The 13718-nt window shown below is 41.2% G+C and overlaps 1 protein-coding gene across 1 annotated transcript in view; it reads left to right on the top strand.

Moving 5' to 3' along the window:
• The window catches only part of LOC309515898 (putative acyl-CoA dehydrogenase 6), a 47940-nt gene that overhangs the window by 3865 nt on the left and 30357 nt on the right, over positions 1 to 13718 (top strand). The window contains exon 2 of the mRNA XM_082194206.1: positions 6178 to 6298. Coding sequence (XP_082050332.1) covers positions 6178 to 6298 — 121 coding nt within the window. The remainder of the gene's footprint in view (positions 1 to 6177; positions 6299 to 13718) is intronic.

Raw genomic sequence — 13718 nt, 5'->3', positions numbered from 1 at the left:
CTAAACACAATGGCCCAACAGCCCTGTTCCTTTTTCCATTTAATAAATTAGGATTAGGACTGCAGTTGCAGGTGATTCCCTCTAATTTATGTGTATGTTGGGCAACAGTGAGATATTTTTGTTTGTTTAGTCATTTAGTCGTGTCCGACACTTCGTGACCCCATGGACCAGAGCACGCCAGGCACTCCTGTCTTCCACTGCCTCCCGCAGTTTGGTCAAACTCATGCTGGTAGCTTCAAGAACACTATCCAACCATCTCATCCTCTGTCGTCCCCTTCTCCTTGTGCCCTCCATCTTTCCCAACACCAGGGTCTTTTCCAGGGAGTCTTCTCTTCTCATGAGGTGGCCAAAGTATTGGAGCCTCAGCTTCAGGATCTAATATGCAGCACCTGCATATTTAGGTGGAAATCCTATGCCCACTTAACCTGGAAGTAAGCCCTGTTGAAGTTAATGGGACTTACTTCCATGTAAACATATGTAGGATTATACTGTTGGTTGACAAGGGAAGCTTAAAGGGTTTGGTTTCCATTGTTCTGAATGTGAATAGGGATGGTACTGTAAGCAGTTTTTAGTGCCTTCTATTAGAATTATTCCCAGACTTTATAATAAATGAAAACATGCTGTATTGTGAAGTGAATTCAAGAAATTACTTTTAAAAGATCCTTTTAAAGTTATTATCTTCTTGATTATTGGTATAAGTAGCAAAAATAGCTATCGTCTCACAGTCATTGATCTTAATATTAGCTTTTAAAATTGCCCTGTTATCATTAAAGAACTATGTCTGGCTCTTTGCTCATTCTTTGCTCCTACTATCTTTCTCCTCATTAATTAAAGAGCAGTCTTCATGAATTATTTTGTCATGAGGCTATGAGGAAGTCTTTCCCTTGCTGTCTCCCGCTGGCATTATAGGCACTGTTAATATAATAACTCAAATGTGCTCTATTTGTTAGGTCCCAAAATGTAATTAAGCACCATACTGGTCGTATTAATATATACAGGAGCTAAAGTGGATATCACAGTTATGGATAATACTTAAGGGATTAATTAATTAGGCTACATCTGCATCTTAGAGCTAAAGCACTCTTACTCTACTTTAACAGTCAAGGTTTCCCTCAAAGAATTCTGGGAAATGTAGCTTTTTAAGGGTGCTGAAAGTTGTTGAGCGATTTCTGTTCCTCTCACAGACATACAATTCCTAGAGATTTATGGGAAGGAGGATTGATTGTTAAACCACTCTGGAAAATAAATTCTGTCTACAGTTAGTAGTACCTAATTTTGGACAACAGAGTGGACTTGTAAAAAAACAGTTGTTGCTTTTAATTTCCATTGCAACCTAAAAACTGACCTTTAATCAATAACTAAGGTCACCAGACTGTGTATTTTAAAATCTTTCTCAGATGATTTTTAAGCCTTGCACAGATGACCCCATGCTTGGCTTATGATCAAGGGAAGATTTCATTAAGGCCCATTAAGTACCGTATTTTTTGCACCATAACACTCATTTTTTCCCTCCTAAAAAGTAAGGGGAAATGTCTGTGCGTGTTATGGAGGGAATGCCTACGGGTGGCATGCCTACGGATTTTCCTCCTCTAAAAACTACGTGCGTGTTATGGTCGGGTGCGTGTTATAGAGCGAAAAATACGGTAACTCCTGCCAACCTAGCAGTTCAAAAGCATGTCAAAGTGCAAGTAGATAAATAGCAGGAAGGCAGGAAGGTAAATGGTGTTTCCGTGTGCTGCTCTGGTTCGCCAGAAGCGGCTTAGTCATGCTGGCCACATGACCCAGAAAAACTGTCTGCAGACAAACGCCAGCTCCCTCGGCCAGTAAAGCGAGATGAGCACTGCAGCCCCAGAGTCGTTCGCGACTAGACTTTACGGTCAGGGGTCCTTTACCTTTACCTTTTAAGTAACTTGTAACAGAGATGTTGGGCAATTGGTATAAAGGAAGCCGATCCAGTAGGCATGGTTCTCCCCCCCCCCCCCCAGATTGAGAGCACCACCTTTGCCGCAGGAATTGTGTATAATTCTGTATTGTGGTTTCTGGTCACTGACCGTATTAAAGATATTTGATTTGATTTGTATTGTGGCAAATAACTAATTATGAACAACGACACGTTCTTGTGCACGCATGTGAATGAGCACAGAATTTCATTCAGGTGGGTTTGCTAATTTCTCTTCAATATTGGTTAATGCTCAGTAGATCTTGAGATGAAAGAGGGTGGAGCATCTTTTGCCTTCATGAAGCATAAGCCAAAGTTTGTGATCCAGCTTTCCTAGTACAGTTGTACCTTGGAAGTTGAATGGAATCCGAACATTTCCAAAATGTTCAAAAACCAAATCACAGCTTCTGATTGGCTGCAGGAAGCTCCTGTAGCCAATCAGAAGCCATGGAAGCCCCACCAGATGTTCAGCTTCCAAAAGAACAGTCACTTCTGGGTTTTGATTGGGAGCCAAAATGTTTGAGAACTAGGCTGTTCAACTTCCAAGGTACGGCCGTATTAGAATCTACAGTGCTTTATGGCAAGATAATGTTATCAAGTTGCAGTAGTTTGTATTTCCTCCCAGATATAGCCTGGTTTAGAACTTCTATTCTGTATTTGTTTGTTCTTGGAGACCATTTGGAGGCCATGACTGGTGCAGAATGCTTGGGACAGCTGCTGATGGCGTCTATGTTTTCATATAATATGAAGATTCAAGATATTCATCCATGGTGTAGTCACCAGTCACCAATTCTGGGCTTCTTGTTTTTGTTTTTCTCTTGGTTTTCCAGTATGGAATCTTCCACTTTTGCCCCAAAGGGAACTTTTCACAGACCTATTTTTCCCAGCATGAAAAATGAGGTGCCAAAGGTGATCTCATGGTAATTTTCACCATATTAAAAAATGGTTTTGTACCTTGACTCATTCTAGGCGGAACTAGATGGGACAGTAGTAAACATGGAGCTGGCCTAAGTGACACCAGTTGACATCTTACAGCGGAGGTTAGTAATACCCAGCCAGAGGCTAGCTCATAAACCAAAAAGACCCCACTGATTTTGGCAATAGTGGCAGCAAAATAAAAATAAAAATAGCCACAGTACTCTGACGGGAATGTGAGTTGCTCCTCCCCAGTCACCAGATTGTTCATTTAATGAGAAGGAAGGAGCAGTAATTCTCTTCCTTATTTGATTTGCATGGATCAGTTGAGGGGGGTAGTGTGTGCGAAAATGTTTGCGGCCATACCTACTGTAGGTGTGTAGCCCCTCCACAGGGTGAATGCAGCCCTTAGGCCCAAACTTATGAGCTATCCTGGCTTACAAACATGATGGAGAAAACTACTCAGACTGCTAACTGCTCTCTTGGCTTTTATAGACTTCAGAGAGCAGCTGTTTTATACCTGCCGGCTGTCCCCCCCCCCCCGCCCCGTAGTCCCAGATACAGATGTATGTAGAAAGCAACTTTTATTTGTACTGTGTTCCGTGTAGCTCATCACTGATTGTGGAGGCAGGTTCACTAGGATGAAGAGGGCACTGTCTGACCACCAGCCTGTGTCCTTCCTTACAACTAGTTCAAGGGATGGCACTGACTGTCAGCTTCCTCCATAAGCTCAGTGTTGTCCCTTGTAGAACTCAATAGGGAGGGGAGGGACAAAATCAGAATTAGTTGGATTTGCCTGTCATTTTCTCTGGCGCCACCTACTGTTCGTCTCCCTGCCTCCCACCCTACCAGTCCAACAGGCACCAGCCGCCAGCGAGTCTTTCTAAACTCCAGGTACTGTTAACCTGCAGTTCAGTACGCGCACACACATAAAATAACAATCTGACTGTCTGGAATGTGTATATTTATATATATCCATGGTGGAAGCCTGCAAGGAGTTGATACCATCACTGGAAAAGGAAGCCCAGGACTCCTTTTGTTTGTGCTGATTACAAGGCAAACACTTGGCACAGATGACAATCATTAATAACCCTGTTTAATCCATTTCAAGAATGTCATGTTAAAGGAGTGGTATAGGGAGTATAGACAAGGAAACACTATATTCTTCTGAACATCTCTAGAGAAGCTCTACATAGATTTGCCAACACGTGACAGTTTAGAAAGTAGATGTGTTTACTTCCGGATTTATATGGTTGCCTATTTTTGCACCATGAGATTTGCTTATCTTCCTGGTGAGGGGAAAAAGATTAAAAACAGCAAACACACTTCTTTTGTGATAATGATTTTGCATTCATCTCTCTGTCTTGCTTCAGCACATAGCCAGTTTTCACGACAAAACTGAACAGAAAAGCAGTAACTTTCTCATAAAAAAGACTAACATTTCTATCAGATGTATATGAACTGATTGTTGTGAGGATAAAATGAGATGTGGTGGTAGAACTACAAATGTCATCTTTAGCTCTATGGAGGAAAGTCAGGATATAAATAAAGGTGCTGGTCAGCAATTAGGCTTGTTCAATCTTCTTACCGAAAATCGAGTTGCTGCTATAAGCAGATTTCAAGAAACCTGTTAAAGAGTGTTTCAGTGGTGTGTTCTATATATATAATAAAGGGGATTCAATTTTGCAAGTGAAACCTACAACAAAATGTTGCAGTGTGGAGTATTCAGAATTTCAGCCATGCCATTCCTGTCTCACTTTCCAGTTTTCTGTCTCTCTGGCCCCGTCAATCTGCATTCTGTGACCACTTAGCTCAGTGTTCATTTGGCTGATGGGGGTTTTGTGCCTTCTTAGGATTCTCTCCCCCAAAATATTTTTTGCAACCTTGGGGTTTCACAAGTTTGCTGACACCTCTTCCATGGGTGAATGTGTTACAGTGTTGGCTATATAAGCAATGACACCTAGCTTCAGAAACAGGGGAAACGATTTCAAAGTTCACTGACAAAATATACTCTACTGCACATGAGTCAGTAACTCATTTCCTGCAAACTCTGGTGCGTCATCTGAATATGTAACCTGAATGCTGACTTGCGTACCTCTGCGATAGTTTTAGCTGTTTGTAATAAATTCTTCTTTTTTTCTGACAAAAAAAAACCCACACGTTTTCCTCATGTTAATAGAACCATAGAATGGTGGAGTTGGAAGGGACGCCGAGGGTCATTCAGTCCAACCCCTTGCAATGCAGGAATCTCATCTGGACCATACATGATCTCAACTAGATCATTCAACCTCTGCTTAAAAACCTCAAAGGAAGGAGAGTCCACCACCTCTTGTGGGAGTCTGAGCCACTGTTGAACAGCTCTTAACTGTCAGAAAGTTCTTGATGTTTAGTCAGAATCTCCTTTCTTGTAACTTGAATCCATTGATTTGGGTCCTAGCCTCTGGAGCAGGAGACAACAAGCTTGCTCCATTCTCTGTACAAGAGCCCTTTAGATATTTGAAGATGGCTATCCTATTTCAGTCTCTTCTTTACCATGCTAAACATACCCAACTCCCTCAACCATTGCTCGTAAGGCTTGGTTTCCAGAACCTTTCAAGATTCATGAGGAAAATAATTCTTATCTCATATGTTTATCTGCCTTCATTTTTCCATTTACTTCCAAGCAGCTTCAATACACCTGCAGGGCAGAAAGGATTCACAAAGGAGTATGTGAATTTCTGTGGCTCCCCAAAGGGGACTTAGTTGGAAGTGGGGAAAGAGCTGCCATTTGTCAGGCCATCCAGCAGCCTCCACCAATCTGTTGCCCTCCACATGCTTTGGACTACAACTCCCATCAGCCCCAGCCAACACATGGAGGCTAGTCCATTAGGGCAAATGGGGCCTATCAGCTTTCCCCCTGCTTAGTCTCCATATTGCCCTTGTAGAACTCAGTGGGGAGGAAGAGGGGCAAACTTAGAATAAGTTGGCTGTGGCGCCATCTGCTGTGGGGCTCCCTGCCTTCTGCCCTACCAGTCCCAGTGGGCACCAGCCAGCACTGCCTACAGGATGCTGTTGATTTGAATTGAAAGCGTGATTAAGATGAGGGAAATCTCCCAAGAACTGGAAAAGTCAGCTGTCCTTAGGTGTTAACAAAGTGCTTTGTTTCAATTTAAGATGAGAAGCCTGCCACACAAACCCTGCCACAATCTCATTTAAACTGTAGCATCTGGTGTTAAGCCTATTTAGGCCCACTGAAGCTAATCGGACTCAGCCAAGCCAAATAGCACAAGCTTAACTTTCCGAACTCTTGTCTCTCCCTCTCCCCCCCACTTCTCAAAATACAGATTATTGACAAAGAAATCAACCCATTTGTGGACAAATGGGAAGAAGAGGGACAGTTTCCAGCGCACCAAGTTTTTAAGACTCTGGGGAAAGCTGGATTCCTTGGAGTGAATAAGCCAACTGGTAAGAAATAGTCTTAAGTCTCTACTTTTAATGTAAAAGGCATGTTCTGGCCTTTAAAGGGCTTGGTTCAGAGATTTACCAAAAGCTGTTTCTAAATTAATCTCAATAGCTATTTGTAAATTCATCTCATTTAGAACATTTTAACACCGGGGGGATTTCACCAAGATACATAGCAGTTTCCCTTAACCTCCCGATCACAGGTGTAATTTGCTCTGGGTGTATTCCGGGACATGTTCAATTTATTCTTGCAGAGCCTCCTTACACACTTGAATGAAGATAAAAAAATTCCTTCCAGTAGCACCTTAAAGACCAACTAAGTTAGTTCTTGGTATGAGCTTTCATGCGCATGCACACTTCTTCAGATACATGCACACGAAAGCTCATACCAAGAACTAACTTAGTTGGTCTTTAAGGTGCTACTGGAAGGAATTTTTTTATTTTGACTATGGCAGACCACCTATCTGTAATTTGAATGAAGAGTCTGACTTATGAACCACTGTACCAGCAAACAGGTGTGTAGGATGAGAATCAAAGTTCCTTGTGGTCAATCTTAACGTAATTGCCTTGTGTGAACTGACTGCATTGTAGAATTTAATGCAACAACTGGGAACAGCAACAGAATGTTGCAGTGCTGTTCAAGGTGCCAGCCAAGCTCATCAGTACCATTTCTTTTTCTCTTCTGTCTTTCCCCCCTCTCCCTCCCCCAACGGTCAATTAATATTTTATGGTTACTGAGCTTGCTTAGGTTTGGGGTTTTTTTTATTTAAGGGGTTTTGTAATTCTGAAAAACTTGGGGTTTCCCTGAGACTTGCTTATACCTTCTGTGTGTGTGGTGCTATTTTGTCTACATAGGGATTGGACAATGTGATCACCGTGTCAACCCCATAAATCTGAGGATGGTTTCATCATAGGATTTAGGGTTGCTGCACAGATCCTTTACACAGCACATAATAGAAAAGGACAAGGATTGGGGATGCACCAGACCTATAAAACACATTCAAAACCTACCCTCAAATAATTATGGGAATTATAGTTCACACATAGCCCACAGACCTACAATTCCCAGTACCCTTAACAAACTACAGTTCCCAGGGTTCTTTGACAGAAGAAATGTATTTTGAATGTGCTTTATAGGTCTGGTGTATATACAGCCAAAAGTAGTTCATTAGGGATAGGTCCAGGAGAACATAGGTTGTTGCCAAGTTACAGTTCTTCACCTTAAGTTCAGGAGGACTGCTATCTTTGAAAAAGAGCATTGGTTTGCTTTGCCTCAGGTTTTTGTTTTTTGTAAATTTGTGGCAGGACACCTTGTAAAATTTGGACAAAAGTGGACTAGGCCAAGAATTCAAATCACTTGCCAATTTTGTCCTAGGGTCTGCTGTCATATCTCTGTTGAAACACTCAAGTAGAAATTGACAGAGAAATAACTTCTTGCTCTTATCTTGGGAAGACTTTTTTTTAATCCTTAGTAGCTTCTGAAAGAGAAGTAGAACTAGTCTAGTTACTAATTTTTTAGTAAACATACTTTGAATCATAGTCAGGGTTGAAAAGATACAGAATCCACGAAAAGCAAATGAGGCATAATTGCATGGTTCAGATCTAGTTCTGAGTAGTTATATGTGAGCATTTGGTCATTCCTGTTTAAGAAATGCACTTTTGAAAACCAAATTGCAGAGTTAAATGGAACAAAAGCTTGGTAATGTATCACTTATCTTGTTTTCTTTTTTCGTCTGCTCCCCCCCCCCCCCCCGTTTTTAAATGCTCAGCTTTTAGCATAAATTGAACATGGGCTTCAAAATGCACTGCATATTTAAATTGCACAAGATTGTACTTCTTTTATTATCCTACAGCTTGGGTCACATCTCTAGCTGTGTGCTGGATGGCATTTCACCACAAGAAAACTAGCAAGATGTGCAAGGCGAACGTTTTGAACATATTGCCAGATCTTGTTGAGCGCCTGCTATTTGTTATGTCCCACTCAAGTGCGGGGTTTTCCTTGCAGGGTCGTGTGTGTGCATGTTTTAATATTGTCTGCAGGTAATGTGGACTTGGGTTATTGTCTCTTAAATGCTCCAGAATTCAGCCTCTGTGATTTTGCTTCCCTGTAAGAATGCAGCTATTTAAAAATAGCTCCCTTTGCAAATGTTTCATAAGTCTCCAATGTGAATATGTTCCTCAAGGTATAATATTGTCACCGTCTCATTGTGGAAACTTTGCTTCAACTGGGCTGGCTGGGAGGATACTTCTTTGATTTTATAAGAGGCAGACTGTGGGATTAACCATTTAATGGAGGCATTGTTTCCTTTATTGTTTATCTTAGACAGTTAACAGCTGCAGGAAAGGCCCAGGAACCCAGACAAAAGAAAGAACGTGTTTATGCATGCACACACATGTGTGTTCTCTCTCTCTCTCTCTCTCTCTCTGACCGTTGGTCGTATCTCTCTGATAGAAAACGAAAGCCAAAATTCTGTCGAAACAATGCCATTATTTTAATAGGGTTTGGCCCAGAATGACGGAACAGTAGCAATAAACAGTTGCTCGGCTTCAGAAAACTGCTACACCGTGATGGGTTTGTTTGACAAATCCAATTAGTTTTGAGCTTCCACTTTATAAAAATGCTGACGGTGCAAAGAGAACATTAAAGATTAACTTTAAAGGACAAATGAGATTACTGGTTAAAGAGAACTTGAAACCAGAAACTGGATCAAAGCAGTTCTCTAGACTGGCATACTTAGAGCAGTCTTGCATTCCCAATTTGGTCGATGATTTGACTTCTCTTTTCATATCTAAGGGTATGTTCACGGAACTGTTTGCTTCTAATCCAGTGCACTACCACTGCTAATCTTTGAAGCCAAACTTACATGCTGTTAGCTGCAATCCATATTGATCCTGGAGTTTCTTGACAAACACTGCCGTTCAATGTGGTGTTTCCCCGCCACAAACCAGTTTCAATCCATTTTTTTTTAAAAAAACACACAAATGCAGAATAATGTGAACATACCCTAACTGTTGTCACACTGTGAAGAGACATGACCTTGCTGTGTTTCTAACCACTAATATGAACGTGCTCGTAACATGGCTAGTCTGAAGGTATTTAGGCTGCAGTCAGTTGGTATTATGCCAGTTCTGATGGAGCAGCTGCCTTTGAAAATAACTTCACTAGTTTTTGTATATGATTAAAAAAAGTGTTTTGAAATCCTGCATCACAAGGTGTCTAGATTTTGTGTGCCTCTTTCCATCTTTGTCCTCAATCACCCCATCTCCTTTCTTTTCTTTGCTGGATTGGATTGCAAACCTTTGGGCAAGTCTTTGTGTTTTATGTTGTGTATCACTTTGTAGGTGTTTATGGAATTAAAAAAAGGCAAAGGTAAAGGGCTCCTGACAGTTAAGTCCAGTCACAGACAACTCTGGGGTTGCGCCACTCATCTCGCTTTACAGGCTGAGGGAGCTGGCGTTTGTCTGCAGACAGTTTTTCGAGGTCATGTGGCCAGCATGACTAAGCCACTTCTGGCGCAACTGAACACCGAAACCAGAGCAGCGCATGGAAACCTATTTATCTACTTGCACTTTTTGGCATGCTTTCAAACTGTTAGGTTGACAGGAGCTGGGACTGAGCAACGGGAGCTCACCCCCTCACGGGGATTCGAACCGCCAACCTTCTGATCAGCAAGCCCAAGAGGCTCAGTGGTTTAGACCACAGCGCCACCTGCATCCCCCTATACAATTAATATATAATAATTTAAAAATGTTCAGGAAGATGATGTGCATGCTCCCCCCATCCCCCGCTCATCATTTAATCCCTACAATAACCGCTTGAGATATGTAAGGCTGGAAGGCAGTCACCGACCCAAGGTCACCCAGTGATCTTCATGACCAAGTGTGATTTGAACCCTGGTCTCCCGGGTCTCTGTCTGACACTCTAACCTCTACAACACATTCACACACAATTTCTGTCTAGCCACCTGTTCTACTTCAAAAGTAGGAAACATCTGCTTGATTGTTCCATTGTGAAGAATGAAGTGTGTAATAGGAATAGAATGTTTCAATAGAAGTGGACAGCCGTGTTTGACTGTGATCAACTGAATTGTATTGGGTTTTTATTGTGAAGGTGTCATCAGCTTTTGTCTACGTACGTAGTTGTAGCTTATTAGTTTGTCATTCCAGGACATTCCTTTATTAACAGTAAACTCTGGTGCAAGTTTGGGGAAGTTAGTAAGCAGTTTTCATTACTGCCAGAGGAAAAGGGAAACGATAAATAATCAGTGAATCCCAAAAAATGAATGACAGAAATGCTGTTTGAGGACATCTTCTGAATCATACTGCTAGGGTTTGATTTTTATGCCTTTTATTTTAAGACCTCAACCACATATTTTTACACCAATTACCTGGTACTAACTTGGAATGTATTTTACCTTTTTTAAAGTTGATCATTTGTGCAGATTTATAAGCTGTTTCTGTTAAATAATCACTTCTTGTTTCCAAAATTACCGTATTTTTCGCTCTATTGGACGCAGTTTTTCCCCTCCAAAAATTGAGGGGAAATGTGTGTGCGTCCTATGGAGCGAATGCAGGCTTGTGCCATAGCTGCGCGCAACCCCTCCGGCAGTTTTCTTTAGCCCTGCACAGCGTCTCCCGGCAAGGAGAGGCTGCACGGGGCTAAAGGGGAAGCCAAAACAGTGAGCGGGATCCATCCCACTCGCTGCCTTGCCTTCTTCCATAGCTGCGTGCAACCCCTCCGGCAAGGAGAGGCTGCACGGGGCTATGGCTTCTTTAGCCCTGCGCAGCGTCTTCCGGCAAGGAGAGGCTGCATGGGGCTAAAGGGGAAGCCAAAACAGCGAGCGGGATCCATCCTTGGCTTGTTCCATAGCTGCGCGCAACCCCTCTGGCAGGGAGAGGTTGTGTGCAGCCTGTACGCTGCTCTTTGGGGCTGGGGGGGATATTTTTTTCTTGATTTCCCCCCCTAAAAACTGGGTGCGCCCTATGGTCCGGTGCGCCCTATGGTGCGAAAAATATGGTAAGTGTCAGAAAGTATTCCCCCCACCAGTTTTTGTTTTTTTTTAAAAAAAGGAAACCAATCTTATGTTTACAAAAGCTATGCTTAAAGTTTGGAGCATGTGTTTTCAAAGACTTGCTCCAGAAATGTTTCCCCTTACCTTTGACTAATCAGTTTCTAGAAAGTCAACTACAACATATACTTAATGGCTCAATCTGGTGAAACATTCTTCATTTTAAGGATTGGATAAACCAAGGACACATAGTTGCTTAATATCAAGCAGTAATCTACTGAATCAGACATACCTTCCATCTTTCCAAATAAGACCCACAAGAGAATAACTTTTAACAAAATATGGAATTCCTTGTCTTAAAATTCCATTCAAAAATCTCTTGTTACAGAATGCTCAGAGAAAGTTGGTTTTAAAAAATCTATACAATTCTTTCTAAATTTAAAAGAGAAGACTGGCAAGCAACATGCACAAAAAATGGATTATTTTTTTTAAAAAACCATGTTTATTGCAAATTTGTAAAGAAAATAGGGAAAAACAGGGAATAGGGAGGGGTAATTCTTTCACCTTGTGTTAACAGTATAATAAATATCACTAAATCCATCTTAATTTACACATACAAATCCATATATGCCATCCAGACATCCAAATGTTTGAAAATGGGGGGAAAGTTCTTATGAAACAACATCTGATAATGCAACAGAGTGATTGGAATGGCTGTTCAAAAATACACATGCTCCATTAATCCATGCTAATTTAAAGGAAAATGTATTTGGAACAATTTATCCATGTTAACCTGTTTCATATTGACTGAGCAAAATATATAATCAAAACATGTTATGTTTGAGGTGAAAGAGAAGCGGAGTCAATTTCAAAAAATAGTTGTACAATGCTAAAATAAAAACCTTTTGGATTATAGAACTAAATGTAGTACAAGAAAGGACAGGATATGTGTTATCAAGAAACTGAAAACATTTCTCTTCTGTATGATACAACCAGAAGCACAGATCTCCAACTTAAGGCAAATTTTCTATACTTTGTAATGGAAGAGTAAAGATCCCAACACACAACACTTGCATTATTTACTTGTATGGCACTAATTTTATTATTGGTGTTAGATACTGATTCCTGTTTGTTTTATATACTGGCTTTCATTGTTTTATTTTTGTTACTGTTATTTTTGGATTATTTTTTGGGAGAAAAAAAGAATGTTAAAAAGTTTGTACAAACCAGAAGTTAAAATACAATAGCCAATGATTTAAAGTAGAGTTCTTGGAAAGTTGGTACTCTCTCTATAATCTCTTTTATAATATGTTTTGAAGAGTGAAATTATTTTGTTTACAGCAGTTTTCTACCAAGTGTACTATAAATCACTTTGAGATGCCCCATATAGGAAACATTTTATAAATGAAAGAAATAATAATGTGCATATCAAATAAATGCATTAACACCTAACATTTTTTTTCTACAGAAAAGAAAACCTAGGTATCATTCCATCCTGTCCATTAAAGAGTTCTTTGCAACTCTGAGGTTAAAAGCTTGCAGGTCAAGCAAGGGCCATTCATCATTACTTGAATGCCTTCAAGTGTTTATTTTCAAACAATTCAGTGCAACAAGCAAGAAGTCAGGGCTAGACCTGGATGAGTTGCTGATGGCTAGTGCCACACCAGCTGTCCTCCCCTTAATTTTTTTCTTCTCTTTTTCTGTTTTGGGTCCCCCTATACCTCTTCCTTCTCTTACTCTGTTTTTTGACATTGCTAGTGGTGTTGCCAGGGACGCGGGTGGTGCTGTGGGTTAAACCACAGATCCTAGGACTTGCCGATCAGAAGGTTGGCAGTTCGAATCCCCACAATGGGGTGAGCTCCCTTGCTCAGTCCCTGCTCCTGCCAACCTAGCAGTTCGAAAGCATGTCAAAGTGCAAGTAGATAAACAGGTACTGCTCCGACGGGAAGGTAAACGGCGTTTCCGTGCACTGCTCTGGTTCGCCAGAAGCGGCTTAGTCATGCTGGTCACATGACCCGGAAGCTGTACGCCGGCTCCCTCGGCCAGTAAAGCGAGATGAGCGCCTCAACCCCAGAATCGGTCACGACTGGACCTAATGGTCCCTTTACCTTTACCTAGTGGTGTTGCCAAGGATCCCAACCAGCTATGTCTGCATAGCATAGCTACGTAGCATAGCTACGGCCATTTGCACTGGGCTGCCGGATTGCTATGCAAGACGAGAATATTGTCCAATATCTAGGCCTCCATTTATTAATGTTTGTCTCCTGAATATTTTAAACGAAGAGTGCAGATTCGTTAGGAGGGAATACATAAATAAACGTTGAGGCAAATTAAATCAAGTGTCCATGCAATCTCCAGAGTACACAATAAAGCTAGAAAAGGCTGTTCTCATTAACATTTTTTAATGGCAGCAT

Source organism: Podarcis vaucheri, assembly GCF_965113315.1.
Source record: "Podarcis vaucheri genome assembly, chromosome: 12".
NCBI lineage: Eukaryota > Metazoa > Chordata > Lepidosauria > Squamata > Lacertidae > Podarcis > Podarcis vaucheri.
This window is presented reverse-complemented; position numbering and strand designations above follow the sequence as displayed.